Genomic DNA, 17,204 nt, shown 5'->3' with positions numbered 1-17,204 from the left:
ATAAGGACATTAGAACAGGCACTAGGGACAGTAGTCAGGGAGAATCTCCGTGCTCACCTATCCCGATCAAGTCATTTGTGAATAATCTGCTCAGGAGGCTGAGGTCTTTCCACATAAGTTCCCTGCAGCAAGGACAGTTTTTCTGCCCTCCCCTTAAGGGGAAAGCCCTCCACCCCATGCAGTGATCTAAGTAAGGTTTTTGCCACTTGTTTAGAGAGGATTTTCTTAAATCAAGGCTTAGTAATGATCTTTGTTACTGAGAATAATTAGGAAAGGATTTGAAAGTTAACTATAACAGGAGAGCGCGCTCCATTACCTTGGAATGGTCATCGTAATGCTGACAGCAAGCTCCCCTGGCTGGCAACCACGTTTCCAAGAGTGCCAAGCTCCAAACCTCAGCAAGTGACCACGTCCCTGAAGTTGAGTCAGGCCCCAGTAGCATCCTTTGTGTTCTTGTTCCAGCCTCTTTAGCAAGGCTGCTTAGTTCTTCCTAAAGTGCCTGCATTTCTACTTCCAGTTCTCGAGCTTAGGCCAGCTCCTCTTGCTAAACTCTGGGGCCCTAGGCCTTTGCTATGCAAATGAAGAGTTGAACAATCCCATTGTCCAGCAGGTCTCTCATCTAACAGTCACACAGATAGCTGTGGTGGTCACTCAAGTTTTATAAACTAAATAAGCCAAATCCCACTTCCAGTTCAGAGCCCTGGAAAGAAGCACTAACAGCGAAACCTCACAAGAGTTGTGCTTCCATTCAACAAGAGCAAAACAGCTCTTCTGTGCTAGCCAGTGACACTGAGATGCACATAAGCATGCTGCTTTCCATGACAAATGGACTCCATCAGTATTTATAACCCTTCTAGTAACATAAGACGTCCTCCACCATCAAAGATACCAATCCTCTAGTAAGGATTATCCCATCAAGCAACTTGTTGCCCTGCTACAGGATCGCAGATGATACGTACACCCAAATATACTTCATCTGCTTGTTCATCATCCTCTCCCCAGCACAGGGACTCATGCTCAACTGACATTTCCCAACTGACAGCAGCAGCGGATCCTGGAACCACGGGCAACAGGAAGTACAGTCTGGTGGCAGCAAGTGCCGTTCCTTCATGTCGAGGGGAGAAATCATCATGTCTGAGGCCCACAAGCCACAGTCCGCCATGGCCTGTCCAGCCCAGACTGTACAGCTTGGACAGCCCTGGGTCAGCAAGAACCCTATAAGCAGTGCCAAGCAGCCTTTGGTCCCCCAACCTCATCTTACCTGACAAGCTGCAGTCCTTCTCAGGCTCCTGGAAGACCACTCAATCCTGTAAGAGGCCAGCAGGCACCAGGTGTCATACTACTTCCTTAGCCAATGCAGTGTTGTGCTTTGATGCCTCGAGCTGCAGATGGCAGCACTTCAGCCAGCTGGTTTGCAATCTTACTTTGTAAATAAGAAACCTGTGTGCAAGGCGCGGTCGCAGCATGAGGAAGGATGTGGCTGCTTTGCTCCCTGCATGAGAGCTTGAGTGAGGCTCTGCTGCCACCTGGCAGCATGCAGAGTGAAGAACCCGACTAGATTGAGGCAGTGTCTGAGAAGGAAGGCCCCTCCCCCCATCCTGGTAAACTGCAAATAAAACCATTAATTTGAATTCTTAACTGAAGAGAATTCTGGCACCTAAGAAAACCAAGCAGCATTTATTAAAGGAGATGTGCTACAGCAGGAACAGAGGTAAGTGCTGAGCTGGACTGTGGGTAGAAATGGGACTATCTCTGCCGCACCCCCTGGACAAGTTGTGGCCTGCGCACTTGTACTGGATGTATGTACGTGTGGCTCGGGGCACAGGCAGTACCAAGCAAATGTCAAACCCACCACAGGTGGGAAGCAACTGCTGTGCTCACAAGAATGCTCGCAGTAAAATCAAAGAGCAGGACTATGTCTGGCTGGGCCCGGCAGAGCCCCAGTAATAACAACTGAAAAGTCCAGTTTTGTTGCTTGCATCCCCTTGCTGTTGTTCAGGTGGTGCAGCAGCTCCTGTTGTATGCCCTGTGTTGTGAGCTGCTCTTCTGCATCTTGATGAGTTGCGTCACTTCCATTTGCTTTACAAAGTGAACTTGTTCCACTCCCTGTCCCCACTTGCACTGGGACTGACAAGTCCCTCCTTTCCCACACTTACAGCTGGGTTGTGCATAGCCCTGGGAGGATTCCTCCCTTTACGTGCCTGCACTGCATTCGCCTGTAGCAAAATCCGCAGCACAGTCATCCTGCCTGACAGACACCTGGTCTGACGTTCCTTGGAATAGGTGACTGGTCTGTATGCAACAGCAAACCACATCTGCTTAGGTTTAAACCACTCATCCTTGACTTCAGCCCAGAGACTCCCATTGCATCTGCTGATTTGAGCTGAGACCAAAAATATGTGATCCTTTTCCCATTAGCATGCAGAAGAGAACTTAACACACTGGACTGTGAGTTCTGGGGGGAAGGACTGCATGTGTGCATGTGTGTACATACAGTACCTAACACAAAGGGCCCTTGGGCCCTGACTGGCTCCTAGATACTAACACACCAACAGTGGTATCTCTTGCACACAGATGTCAAGGCTTTTCACAAGGGTGTTAAATCACCCTCCACTGTGAGGTGGGGGGGGGGAGCCAATAGTATTAGAAGTTTGCATAGGCTGCCCAGCCACAGCTCAGTGCACCTTGCACAGGAAGGTAAGCAGCTGCCCCACTTCACAGTGGAGTGACTGACCCAGTGAACCTCCCTGTTTGCTGCTGCTGGGTGCCCATTTCCTCTCCTCCCCCGTGACTGCACTTCATGAATAACCCATGATAGCTCTTATGGCCCAGATCCCAGAAGAGCACTCAAGTGTCTAAGTCCCAGTGATTTGCATGGGCCACAGCCACCTGAGCACCAGGGAGGATCTGGGCATATGCGCCATCTTGCCCCTTTGGTCCTGGAGAAAGAAGCTTTAGCAGCCAGAAGAGCAGAGAGAGAGAGCAGTTAAGGCACAAAGGTAGGGACGTTCAAGCCATTTCATTGCATGTGAGAAGGAAAGATTGCAGGGAGAAAAGAAAAATCTATTTTCCTTCCCTGAAAAAGTGATGCTGGCTTTACAGGACTGGCTTCATAGTGACAAAAGGAAAATTGTAGGACTCAGGCAGGCCCTCATGTCGGGTCTTGTTGAATTTTTTCCAGCTGAAGACAGGGAGCCCGTCCTGCACTGAAGGGCCATTGATGGCACTGGATGCAAACACCCCCGCCATGTGGAAATCAGACACCTGTAAAGGACAAGGGTTAACAGCAAGGGCCCAAATGCTGCCTTGCTTCTGAGGCAGAGGTACAGCAGGAAAAGAGAGGCCACTTAGGACAGCCCAGGTGGATATGGGCAGGAGGGAGGGACAAAACTATAGTAAACATCCGTGATCTGGGCACTATCTCCATGCACAGGGAGGCTGCCTGACCCTTTAACAACCCCTGCTTGGTGTAATGCCAACTTAGGCCCTGGGGACCAAGTGTGTGGCTACTGCCCTGTAGCCATCCAGGCTGCCCCAGTGGTGTCAAGGCAGCTGATCTGATCACTGGGCTGTGAAGAGAGCACTGCAGCTGCCCCAACGTCCCCCTGGGACTTAAGAAAAAGGATACAGAGAAACACAGAGGTGGCCCAAAGCTACCTTTGCTGCACTCTTAATTTTCCTTCCTGTGCCAGGCACAGCTGCCCAAATGGAGGCCTCAGAGATTCCCTCAGGTCCCAGGGCTCTGAGCATGCACTTCCCCTCCAGGCTTTGCAACAGAGATTGAAACAGAAGCAACTAAACTCTCTCCCCTCTTCTCCTGTTTCATTTTAACTCCACTTCCCTGCCCTCCTCGTTGCCAGATCCCAGACCTCCCTTCTCCCTGTGCTGCTACCACTGCCACCTGAGCATCACAAGCTTTGAACAAGAATGGCACCAGCCACCCGTTCCTCCATACAGAGCGGGTTCTGGACCGCTGCTCAAGTGCCCTCCATCTCCAGTGATCCCCAGCTGCTGCCCTGCAGGACTCCAGGGGGATAGGGAGATGGGGAGACTCTCACAACTGGCTCTGCCAAAGATGTCAGGTAGGGCCTGTCCCTCAGCCTCACTCCATGCCCAGGAAACCAGCCAGTCCCAAGAGGGTAAAATGCCCTCAGACCCACCAGTGCTTCAAGGGTTAACATTTATTTGCTCAGTGATTGCACCAAGAGCAGAGTAGCTGTACATCTCCTGGTAAAAGCTGCTCCTCTTTACTGAATCTTGAATGTAAATGAGAAGCTCCCTAGCGTTCGCCAGCCTTGGCTCAGAAAGGATCGGTCTTGAGCAAAACGATTCAGCAGAGAGCGAAGGGTTGGTGATGGCTGGGCTGAGCTCAGCTGGGAGGAAGCAGCAGTCCTGAGCAGCTCCAGGGAGGAGTCCACATGGTTCCCATTAATGGGAACAGGCAGGTGCTTGGCCCCTTCCCCCTCCCTCCATGATGCCCTAACAACAAGGAAACAGACTGAGGTGGGACTCTCATTTCAGCTTCTGCTCGGTTCCTGAGCCCAGCCTGCTGCTAGGCTCTAGCAGACTCTTGGTGGGGTCTCATGTAGGCAGAGAAGACAAGTATGCTCTCAAATACCATGGGCTCTTGTGTACCACTACCCTCTCCCAGGCTGCTGCACCTCTCCTGTGCCCCTGCCAGTGGGCACTGACCCTCACCTTCCCAGGGCTGCCCTAAGAACAAGAGCAAGGGGCAGAATCTATCTGCAAGGCAAAAGAGATGGAGACCAACCACTACTCACTAGCAGGAACCCCCATCCCATGAGCTGGATGCCTCCTCCATCCCCACCCCCCAGAGTTCTCTTGGGGTCTCAGAAACCCTGACAAGTAGCCAATCTCTGTATGGTAAGTTCCAGGGGTGATGGGGGCAGATGGGCTGAAAAGTACTACTAGCCATGGCAAGTTGCCTGTGGGCAGTGCTCAGCAGGTCAGCCAGCAAAGCCATCCTTCACCCTAGATGCTCTTGCATGAACAAAGTGTGTTGGATACAATGTTTGAGCTTATACCCTGGCAGCAGCCTGAGGCCAGAGAGGGGGGCCACCTCCACCCAAGGTCACACCTGGAAGGAGTGCAGGCAGGCTCCCTGCCTCCCCTGAGGAGGTGCAGCAGTGGCCAGATGCTCTAGGGGTTTTTACCTTAGTGTCATAGCAGCCTGCTGGCACTGGCAAAGAAGGGTTCAGGTCTTCCCGGCAGCAGATGGTGTTGCAAGGATTATGCTGGGCATAGGGGTCCTTCAGGTAGTCTGGCAATAAAATGGGGGAGAGAGAGGAGATGAAGTCTGTCTGCTCTCATGGAGCCCCTCCCTGGTGGTGGACATCGTGACCAGATGTGATGCAGACAGGCAGGGAAGCTGCAATGACTGAAAAGTGTCTTGTAGAAGAGACGGGGTAAGAAGGGGAGGACAGGGGATAGCGAGCAGCTCCAGCCTGAACTTTTCTTCTGTTCTTGACTTAAAAAGAAAATGGCAAGGAGCCAGGTCTCGCAACACCCCCTGCAACAGGAGGAGACAGAGGATGCTGGAGGCTCTATCCAGCTGATCCTAGTAACATATTATTGCTCAGTGCACCAAAGAAAGACAGTCCCACCCCTGCCCATTCCCTGGCCCCCTGGCAGGGTAGGGGAGAGGATTTCCAAGATCCATGTGTAACAAGTCAGTGCAACCCTAGTATGTGGAAAAAGGAATCTAAGTAAAACATCTCTGGCCATCTGCACCTAGAGATGGTGCTTAATCAGCCTGCCCTAGTGCTTGAGTTGAACTGAGGAAGTCCAGTCAGTGGCAGGAGAGGCCTGAACCCTGAAGGGCATTCCAGCGGAGAAGCAGCATCCCCATGCCTGGGACAGCAGGGCTCAGGGTCACTGCCCACTCCTGTCACGCAAGCAGCAAAAAAACCAATCGGATCAACACATAATAGGTGGGTGCTTACTGTTGTATCTCATGATGTACTTCATGCTGTCCAAGTCAAACACCTTCCCTTGGTCCCGCCGGAAGATTTTTGCTCTGGGAGCAAGTTCATAAGAGAAGTCCAGCCCATACTTCTGGACGTACGTTTCATACCCACTCTGGATGTAGATGTTTTTGTGGAAAGGGATGTTGTAAGAAGGCCAGTATCCTGCAAGAGAAGCAGTCCATTCCTTTAGTTAATTGTATGAGCAAACTCTGTTTAAAATATCTGTTAGTTTAAACACTGTGTTTGTCCTGACAGCACACAACCAGAGATGTGGCACAGACCCTGCTCGACAGCAGCAATGTGGCCATTGCAAATATGTGAGTTAACACACAGGTAAGTGCACTGCTGAAGCTGTGTTTGCAGAGTCCTATCCCTCAGACATTCACAGTGAAGACCTGCCCTCAAAGCAGCCTGGGCTTACAGGAGTCTTGTGGTACACCCAGGAGAGACCAGAGTAATTCAGATCAAATCTGAAGAGAGTAGGGCACAGATCACATTTCACCTGCCCTCACTGTCTCTCTGCACCAAGCACATCTCGGCACTGCTGAGCTTCCTTCTTTCCAGCTGAAGAGAAGGGAAAATATCCTCAAATGAGCCAAAGAGGCCTAATGAAGTGCTGAGAAATGGGCCAACGCGTGTACAGTAGCGAGGGGAAAGAATATAGGCCAGGACACAGACCAGACCAGGATCCCTGGCATCAGGAATTCCCTAGGGGTCCACAAACAAAAGGCAGAAAGAAGCCACAGTAAAGTCAGTCACAGAGCAGAAGACTGCAGTTTGAGAGCTATCAGAGGGGAACCACAGAAGTAATTTGCTACAGAGCTGATCAGAAGGTAACTCGGCAGAAGAAGATACCTGGGGAAACAGCCAAGAGGCTCGTGCCAACCAGAGTAGTGATGGCTGGAGTGTGGCAGCTGATGGCATGCCCTGACTGGGAAGGGGCACAAGAGGATCATAGGAAGTCTTGCACGTGCCACTACTAAAAAATACTGAAAAGTGAGAGAGACCTTTACTTCCCTGCTGAGTTTCCTCTGACAGCATGCAATGGGAACTGTGACAAACACCAGAGGGGGAGCCCTGCCCTGCCCTGCCTCACCTGAGAGCACACACAAACCCTGCAGTGGCAGAAACCTGAAGGAAAAGCACATCCAACAGGAAAGCCAGGGGGAATCCCAAGTAAGCAGAATGCAAGTTCAAGCATTGGCATCTAGCCCCAGAGCTTGGGGGGAAAAATGTCATGGGACTGTTCAGGAGCAAGAGACTGGAATTACAGAGGTTTAATCCTAAAACAGTGTTTCTCAACCTTTTTAGACTTGAGGCAGCCCGCAAAAAAATGCTAGCTCTTAGTTTTCACTCATTTTTGACTACAGAAAAACACTGGAGCAATTCTGCTGCTGCCGAGATCTCCGAAAGATAAGAGGCCAGCAGTTTTGAACACTGCGGATTCCTAGCTGGAATCTCTGGGTTTACCGTGTGAATCGTGTTTGCACACCTAGCAGTGCTAACACCGTGGCACCCTGTGACACTTCTGAAAAGATCTCGAGGCACCCTGGAGGATCACTGACTTAAGGTAAACAGATTCCTTCACTATAGTTTTCTCTTGGGCCGAGCCAGTTCTGTTTAAGGGCTGGCAGTTGTCACCTGCGGAGCCTGGGTTTACCCTGAAGAGAGAGGGATGGGCACTTACAACCAAGCACATCAGCACCAAGGATGTGCTTGGTTGGGAGCCTGCCATTTAAATCCTGCCAGGTGTGACACTTCTGGGGTATGATCTAGTTTTAAGATCACAGCTTGGCATGGTGCAGGGGAAGCAGGATTGGCTGCTGCTCATGTAACAAGCTGGGGCCTACCAGACAACTGCTACAGAAATCCAAACCAAGATTTTACAAAGGTAAATGTGCAGCGGGGCACCGAGCCTAGCCGAGTAGCCTGCCCCCTCACTGTGCAATACATACGAGGCAGAGAAGTGAACCTCCCAGGTAAGTGAACAAACCATACCTGCTTCCATGATACAGCCCTGAGAAAGGAGAATCATATGTTTTTCTAAGCTGTAGCCCAGGCATTCTCTGTAGTTGGATGCACTTGGCCATGCTCTACAGAAGGAGCTGGCCAGGAACCAGCAGATCAGCTTCCAAGAACATGAACTTCCAAAGGGAAGTGGTTCATTTATGACTTGGCAATAAATCTTTTACGGTCTCACAGGGTGGCCCAGAATGCAAGTGCCTTCCCCAGCCCCACCTGGGTCTACACATAGACCGCTACAGCACAGCGAGCTCCTGCGAGTCCTCCTCGGGTAAAACCTCTGCTGGTCTTTTCCCAGTTCTGCCTGGCAGCTGTCCTGTCCCACACAGACACTTCAGTGCCTCCATGAAAGAGCTGAAAGGTGGGTGTCATAGGCCTGCCCCTGCCCCTGTAGCATATGAGTGAAGCTAGAAGATGAAACCTGGCAGCATGTGCAGTGAAAGGCGCACTGGGGCTGGGGGGCCCCATGTGCAGGCAATAGGGATACTGCTGGGCCCCTACAAGGAACTTTTTCTTACCCTACTCGTTTCTGTCCCAGCAAGAGCCTCTAGCTGTCCTCAGGTTGCATTTTGGAATAAGGACAGTCTTGGAGTGAAGGCATGAGAATAAAGGGCCAGGCAGACTCAGCTCTATTCTGGACTCAGGTACAGATGTGCTCTAGTCCTGTAGCCAGCTTTCCACCCCATTCCCTCCTTGGGACTGCCACGAGGTAGGTCCTTGCCTACCTCAACTACAGCCAGCAAGTCCAGCTGCCTACAAACTGCAGCCTCTTCCCTCAGGTACAGACCTCTCTGCAGCACCCTCTGCCTTTGTTACCCCATGGGCTCAATCCTGACGGCCTGCAGTTCTGAGGCTTATACCTAAAGGTCACCTAGAAGCTCACATTACTGCAAGTGCAGCTGACAGGGTGAAGAGGGCAGGGAAGTGAAAGCACGTTACCCCTGCATTCACTGCTCTTCCAGGTCACTTACAGCTGCAACTCACAGCACCAGCGTCTGTTGAGCAAACTGTGAATGGTCTAGATCCCCGTTCTCTCAAGATCCTGCCTCTGCTGTGCTCCCACAAGGCACAGGTGCTTCTGTAGACTGGCAGCCTCTCCCAGGGCCAGTGATCAGAGGAGGGGCAGGCATTCTGGAGGGCACTGGAAAATTGTAGAAATGTATCTAAGCCTATGCCAGGCCAACACTCCCATCTACACTGCAAAGCTCTCCTCTTCACTCAAGCTTATGCTCCATGTAGCCCTGAAGCCCAGTGCTGGCACTTAGCTCACTCATGCTCGCTCCAGCACTTTGAGAGCTGCTATTCTGGTGTTGCAGTGTACACATTCCAGACTTTTGAACATACACAAGTTCAACGCGCTTGATCCAATGGAAGCAAAATGCACCCGGACCCTTTGGGGATAGCCGCATTACCAGTCCTCAGAGCAAAGTGTTGTTAATTCCCACATGTAATTTTTCTAGAGCAAATTTCTCTGGGATTTTTCCAAACTACTAAGTGCAACAAGCTTCTTGCCTGTTCTTCCCCTCCAAACCCTCCCATGTTTTTAAAACTTAGCCACAAATTATGACAAAAGCTGATTTCTAATGCATACTTCTGCTTTCCCCAACTGCTCCTGGGATGGCACTGAAACTATTTCTTGCTTCTGCATCAACTCTTCCCTATGTTATTCTTTTTCTGGTGCAGGAGCAGACTGAGCCCAGGTTTCCCTTCCTTGTTCTTGCAAAAGTTTAATTTTCCTGATCATGGACTGATTGTTTTTGTCAATTCTTGGGCCTTGACTTGTTCCTCTTCCTACTGTTTTACTTAACTCTTTAATTCTCACAGCACATTTTCCAACTTGTCCTTCTCCACCCACTTGTGACTCCTTACAACCAACCACTCTGGAGGACAGCAGGACTCCACTAGAACTTCTGAGGTCACCTGCCACCTGGTCCTCCATATCACCTGGTCCTCCATACACCAGAGCCATTACTAGCTCTGAGGGCTCCTCCCAGGAGGGGGGAGGTGAATGAGCCAGTTGGCAGCATGTATCTCACCCCTCCCAGTTATTTTTTCTGAGTTTGCTAGGCATCTGAATGAGCCATCAAGATCAGCTTAGCTGCTCCCAAGAGTAGGACTGAGCTTTCTCTGCTCACCTGGAGACATGTGACTAGGTCTTCCCCTCATGTGACCCTCAAGCAATTGAATGTTTAGGACTTTAAAAGGAGTACTCAGGACAAGGCTGAGATCAGTGCAGAGGAGTCCCTGAAAATCCTGGAGTGAGGGAGTCAAGGTCAAATCCATATACAGCATGACCACAGACCACGGCCTCCCTAGTTATAGCCCAATGGCACAAGTCAGGAAACCCTTAGGGGTACGGAATGCACAGAAGAGCCTAAGGTAGGCCCAGCCAGTAAGTGGCCCGAATCAGACTTGCCCTTGTCCTGAACTGAATGCAGGGTAGAAATGTGTCAATGAATTGCCAGGCAGGGAGCTGAGGACCAGAAGTGCAGATGGGGAAAGTAACTTCCTCAAATCCCACGATGGTAAGACTCAGTTGGGAGAAATACAGAGCCATCCCCGCTCCCCCAGCTGAGCTGGCGGGACAATGTGAGAATGTCCTCACAAAGGAGGATGTGCTACAAGGAAGCAAAACAGACCATGTCAAGAACAAAACCAAAGTGCTGCTGTACAGCATTGGTTTCAGCTTGGGTTAGTTTGAGACTGGAACAAAGTGCATGGCCCAACAGCCCTGGGGCACATCAGAAACTAGGATCAGCCCACCCTGAACTGGTAGCACAGTCTCCCAGGTACCAGTGCCTGACATTAAGGGAGCCATCAGGGAGGGCTAATAGACTATATTGTTGTCAGCAGAGCTGGGCCCCTCCTTTTAGGCATCCAGAAGCCATGGTCTTTTGCCCAGGTAACTCAGTTAAACATGTTGGATCAAGTCAATTGGTCAATGTTTGCTCCTGAGCAAGTTCTTGCCTCTTCCAAGGTCTCATATGAGAAGAGAGTTTGGCTTCAGAAGGCAGAGCTCTGTACCCCCCAACTAGCAAGCCAGAGCAACATGGCACCACGGTGGGGGGGCAGCTGTCATGTCAACCAATGAGAAGGACAAGGGGGGAGTAGTTGAGGGAGGTCACCTCCAGCCTGCCACCAAGTGGTTACCATCTTGTCTGGCTTCTGTAGCTGGATTTAGATCCATCAGGGTACAGAGGGGACAGCTCCCTTAAAAAGGAGGGAGCTACTGTACAGAAGTCTTAGAAAACTAGCCTCCTTGCTATAGCCTCTTGTTCCCCCTATCCTACCTCAGGCCAGCTGCTATCTTCTTTTCTAGGATTGGAGGGGTGATGCTAACCTAACCCTCTTCCCCACCCCATCTCCTCACAGTCTGGTCAATGGGAAGAATAGCTAATGTGTCAGCTGCTCAGTTTCCAATCCTCACTGAGGGCCTGGCAAAAATATGTTCCCGTCCTGGTCTTGCAACACATTAACTAGTCAGACTTCACAAACTGCAATGAGCTCCATCACTCTGGCAATAAATAAAGCCCGATTGTGTTCATCTCCCCTATTTCCTACTTAAGCCATTTTGATCACAATAAGAAATGCCAAAAGCAAAAAAAAACCAAAACCAGACCCTTGTTTCCATGTTTTTACAGGATTAAAATATTCAGGGAAATTTAAGGTGCATTAAGGAGTTTTATAACTCTTTTGTGGCTAACACCCCACCAAAAAAAAATCTGTATGTAATGATAGTCCCCAAAATATATGCTAGATACAGCCAAGGTGTTAGAGAAGAGGGCAGAAATGCAAACAGAAACAATCGCCACAGTCCATATCCTTCATGAATTGTAATAGTAGAAAGAGGGGCCCTTCTCCAACTCATCACCTCTTTAGCAGCACAACCACAGGCAAGCATGCAGAACACTGGATACACAAAAGTATCTGGAGAACATTTGTCTTATATAGGACCTGATACTTGGCTGTTTGCATGATTTTTACTTGGCTTTGGGTTTGGTTTTCAGGCAAATTGTAGCTAGTTTTCCTGTCATTTGGAAAATAAACATACACTGGATGATGTAGCCCCCAGGACAGCTTAGCCTAAAGGCTGCATCTGGTTATCAGAAGTTTTCACATTTCAAAACCTATTTTCTTGTGGGGGGGACAAGCACAGAAAGGTTTGAGTGACTCCCGTGGTCATGCAACATTAATTAAACAATGATTCTCTCTCCCCCAAGAAAAAAACCAAAAAAACAAGCAGGGAGCTCCAGAACACGGCTAGACTTTAGAAGGGAAAGTCAGTCAGAGAAGGAAGGAAGGAGAGGATCTCTACTTTGCTCTACAGTGCCTCCTGAGAAATGTGTGTTACATATTTCATATGACATTGCAGTTACAGCAGGTAGGAACCAGTTTCATACAGAACAACAAAGTGCATCCCAAAAGCACTGAATGTCATGTAACAGAAAATTCCAGGGCATAGTCCCAACATAAACCCTTCCCAGATGTAATACCATGCTCCTGTCAACTGAAACAAACAACTAACTTTTCCAAAAATATTACAGCAGCTTTTACCTCTGCGGAGAACATCGGTCTGATCAGAATATTCCACAAGTCCTGGGATCTGCTCAATGATGTAGAGTGCTCCGTCATCAAGCCTCTTTTGCAGCTTGATCTTCTTCAAATCTAGAACCATGTACTGATTGTTATAGGTTCCTAGGAGACATTTAAGAGAAAACCAGATACGTCACCTAGTGCCTAGAGAATCAGGAGAGGAAGGGGGAAAACAGGCAGCGTCTCCATTGTTTAGAGGCTCATATGAAAATGTATTTACCTGAATTGTACTTCAAGAATGTTTGTGCCCAGGCTTTACCACTGTCTGCCATCATGTTGGCAATGCGGACCCTCTGCCAAGCAAAGAGCGCCTCCGGCACAATTTGTTTAAATAGAGTATCGTTCAGCACGGTGTTTGTTGTCTGCAACATCACCAGGTCACTGCCAAGCAAGTAAAAGTCATCCAAAGATACCAAAAACCCTAAAAGAAAACAGAAAAATTCTTATCCTTTTTTGGGTGGGGAGGTCTTACCATAGTTGTAGGACAAACAACAGAGAGGTTATGATAAGTAATCATCCTATTTCTATATTACTGCTTATATAATTGTACACAACTGCAGAACATGGATTTAAAGCAAGAAAATTCCTTTCCATCTTTAAAAAACCACTAGCAATCTGTTTCAGCTTCAGATTTTTCAATTTTGAAAGCAAAAGGTGTTTCACATCATTATCATCTGTGAAGAACTGAATTATTAATTAGGATAGGAAAACTTCTTCCTCACTCCACCTATTAAAATACAGCTTTATTCCTAGAAGTGAATACAAAAATGGAAACTTCAACATTGATTGTGTGGAGAGGAAGGGAGTATTTGTGGGTGTATTGGAGTTTTATCAGCTTCTCTTAGAAACAGATTTACTACTATGTATTCCCATTAGCCCTGCAGAAACAATGCAGCCATTGGACAATGAGCAATGTTCATTTCTGCCTCTGACTGCACATCAACAGAAATATTAATGCCAGTTAAGACTCCATGCCACAAGAAGTACGGAGCTGAAAAGATAAATAACACCTTGGAAAACTAAAATCACACGGATTGCCCAAGATTCTTTTGCATAGGTTTCCACAGGAGTTGGGAGAGCAGCTTTTTCATCCAGAGGGGAGCTCAGCTGGTGAGTTCAGTGCTCACTTCTCATTACCAGCACAGCTTAGGGGGCAGTAAGGAACGACAGCCTCTGCCCACAGCTCTTCAGCTCTTCTTGGTGAGTCCTGGCAGAACAAGTTCGCAGGGTGCTACTTTCACCCTCTGGATAGCATGTCCTGTGAACACGTTGCTTGATGGAAATAGTATGGTAGGGACCTAAGTATGATGGCTTAGATTCTTACAGCACCTTCCATGGGAGGTTCTACTGGTTTGTTTAAAAAAAAAAAAACACCACTGAATTAAGTTCAGCAGCTCATGAAGTAAAATAATTATGGTCCCCATGTTTCAGATGGGGAAGCTGAGCACAGACCAAGCAACTTGTTTGAAATCACACAGATGTTAGTAGAAGGGCCAGGAATAGCCTCTTAGCTCTGCTTAATACTCCTGTGCTTTAACCAAAAGACAGACCATCTTCAAATGAGAAATACCAGGCCTGCAATGTGCATACATCCTCCATTAGAGCAAGAGCAACTTTGAAATCTTGAGCCATTATTCTCCTTCCTGAATCAGATCTTTTCACAGAGTACATTGAGAAGAGAATTACTTTACAGGAAATGGTTCTCTGAAAACACAGGAACAGTAGCGTAGTCCTGGAACAGACAGGCAGGGAAAACATGTAGCCTGTTTTGGAGTGCTTAGTTCCAAAAATTAAAATGTAGCAACAGATAAAATACATCCCATATACAGCTTTCTATAATCAGAAATGGAAGAGCAACTAGCTGCTTCAAGAAGATCAGAAGGGAGGTTTCACTGTCAGTCTTTTAGATGGAAGGTATTGGATACCAGAGTGATGAGCCACAGCATAAATTCTTAAGGAAACTAGAACCAAAATAGTTCAGCTAGTCATAAGTTCGTACCTTGAGTGATTTCAGTGCCTTCCCTTGTGTTTCAGATTAAAAAGTGCCCTATTTTAATAAAATGTAAGGGTTGGGCCGGGGGGGGGGGGGTTATTTGTTGTTTCTTAAACAAATGACGCTATGTTGAAATAGAGCACTCCTGATCTGAACCAAACTTTTCAAACAACAACCGGCAATGATGTAATTCAAAATGGGAATTATCTACTAATGGCATTTTAAAGTAAAAATAATCAAAAGCCAGCTAAGCCAGAAACAAGATTCCTTTCTCCTGGACAATCCCATTCACAGGTTTTACTGAAGAGTTTTGGGGGACAAAATGTCCTCTACCCTTTCCTAGTCTGATTGCCCAGGTGCAAACATTCCATAGTAGCCTAAAAAATTATACAGGCAGACCCTGGGTGAGGGAGAAGTTAAATGCACACTACAGATTCACCCAAGGGAAAAACTGTCAAAAAATAAGCACATGTGAAACTTAGAGATATCAGCAGATGGTAGAATTTCTGTTCTGCCATCCTTGTCTTTTGTACCATGTTTAAGTAAGCATGAGAGTTTGAAGTCATTGAAACTGCCTTTTACGTCACCTGTTGCCACTCCATAGAAGTCACTGACTTCATCTGCAAACCAAACTCCCATTGTCATCAGCAACAAACAAGTTTTCTTGACTGTGCCCCCTTCCCTTCTTTATCAAACCAATACAAAGTAGTTCTGATGGTATTTTGTGGATTTGAGACGTTTTAGATTTTCTCCAGACATCTGTAGGCAGCTGTGATTTTTCCAAGACCCTGAGCCTCATTCATCACAACACTATTAATTGGCTGAGAAAAGCAAACTAGCTTTAAAGGCCTGGGCTGCAGAATTCTCTGGGGAGTCAGTGCAATGAGCAGAGCATAGGAGTGATGTGACCTGGGAGTCACTGTTAGTAAAGAGTTTCTGCCTTTTAGGACCAAAACTCCTTTGTGTTTTAAAAGGTCAACAAACTCATTCTAGTACAGCTAGATGTGCTAACTTGGCCTGGCGGTGACAAGAGACATGTGGCTTTTTTGTCATCACTTCACAGTAAGGGGCAGAGCCTCTTGGCTGAGTCTAGAATGCCATGACTATTCATGACCATGACTACTTGAGAGCAGTCTCTTCCTCTCTCTCCTCCTCTACCTCCCTCTATTGCTCCCTCCTTTTCCGTATCTTTCCCTCTCTGTCCCCCACTTCCCTCTCCCTTTCTATAAAGAGGCCTAATGAGATGGTCTTTCCCAGGGAAGCATATCCTGTAAGTTTTCTTTGTCAATGAAGCAGTCCCCATTCTGATCTTTCACACTGAAGCTTCCTTTGAATTCCTGACTGTGAATGTGTACCACAAATGCACTGGATTTTGCATGCAGAGACCACTTCTTCGCGCTGGTTTAGCAGGCAGGATGCTACCTCCTTCCCTGGGACTGGCTCCTATCATAGTGTTCTGGCTTCCTCTAAGGCATTGCTCCATGCTTCATGCAGTTTGGCCTTAACCAACAGCTACAGATGACAACGAGGTCCCCAGCCTGCTCCACTTCAAATGTCATGTGCTGTGTTTAGATTCAGTGACAGCATTGTTGTATTCATGGCTGAAGCGGCATGGTGTGGGTGCAGTGTTAAGTGGCCAAGAAAAGGGAGGCCCTATACTCTACACCTAGTGACATTTCTCCATTTGTCTATTGTCATAGCATTCCTCTTCAGGCAGCAAAGGGACACTGTCAAGGAAAGAAGCAAGCAGGGCAGGTGACAGATATGGTTGTAGTTGCTGGAGGTGGTGACTGATGACTGGCTGAGATGCCTCTGTCACAATAATGTTCAAGACTCCTCAATCTGCAGCACAGAATGGGCACTGTCAGGGGATGTTGTTGATATGAAACTGATAAAACAAGTTTGGGAACAGTCTACTTTCCCGCCCTGCCTATCAGCTGCCAGGTTGGCCTACATAAGCAATGATGTGTACAATCCTCTAGCTGTATCTGTTTATAATTGCAAAATAAAGAATGATTAATCAGAACCATAGAATGTGTTCTGACACACTCTTAACAAGGAGCCTATTTACTGGTCTTGAAAAGACAGAGTGCTGTAATCAAAAATTATTATTTATGGTAACTCCACTTGGAAGATTGAGTGTCTTGGGCAATTTGACCGTTTTCCAGGGTCAAAGAATATACTAATCAGGGTGGAGGTACACTTCTTCTGGGACACATGTCACTCACTCCTCGAAGCTCTTGGAGAAGACATGATGCAACTTTGGCCAGTAGGCCGAGGTCAACTCTTGTAATTTACTATTAGTCTGTAAAGTAAGTACTGCAGCTTGTTCACAGGGATGTCTGTCTGTTTTATGCATGTAATGTTCATCCTTTCTGAGACATGCCAAGTAGAACATTTATTTAAAATAAAATGATTTAGGCTTCTAGCTGTTTCACAAGGAGAGCTCTGGACTGGCCTTCTCAAATCTTGAGTGGTCAGAGGGGGGAAAAAAGCTTTTTCTGTGCTACCTGCACAGAGAAGGTTGCAGTTCTTTGGAGTGATGGTGTGGGACCTCTGGGTTCTACTGTGGATTCAGAGGACACAAGTACCTAGAAGAACAAGGCTCT

At 47.9% G+C, this 17,204-nt stretch overlaps 1 protein-coding gene across 1 annotated transcript in view; it reads right to left on the bottom strand.

Annotated features, from left to right (window-relative positions):
* Positions 1–1,007: 1,007 nt before the first annotated feature.
* PLBD1 (phospholipase B domain containing 1) overlaps positions 1,008–17,204 on the bottom strand; it is a 40,845-nt gene continuing 24,648 nt past the window's right edge. Inside the window, exons 7-11 of the mRNA XM_025204806.1 lie at positions 12,823–13,023; positions 12,564–12,704; positions 5,964–6,149; positions 5,175–5,281; positions 1,008–3,264 (exon numbers count right to left, since the gene is read on the bottom strand). Coding sequence (XP_025060591.1) covers positions 3,097–3,264; positions 5,175–5,281; positions 5,964–6,149; positions 12,564–12,704; positions 12,823–13,023 — 803 coding nt within the window. The 3' untranslated portion in view covers positions 1,008–3,096. The remainder of the gene's footprint in view (positions 3,265–5,174; positions 5,282–5,963; positions 6,150–12,563; positions 12,705–12,822; positions 13,024–17,204) is intronic.

This window comes from Alligator sinensis, unplaced genomic scaffold, assembly GCF_000455745.1.
Source record: "Alligator sinensis unplaced genomic scaffold, ASM45574v1 scaffold166_1, whole genome shotgun sequence".
In the NCBI taxonomy this organism is placed as follows: Eukaryota; Metazoa; Chordata; order Crocodylia; family Alligatoridae; genus Alligator; species Alligator sinensis.
Note: the sequence above shows the minus strand (reverse complement) of the source record. Positions and strands in the feature narration are given on the sequence as shown.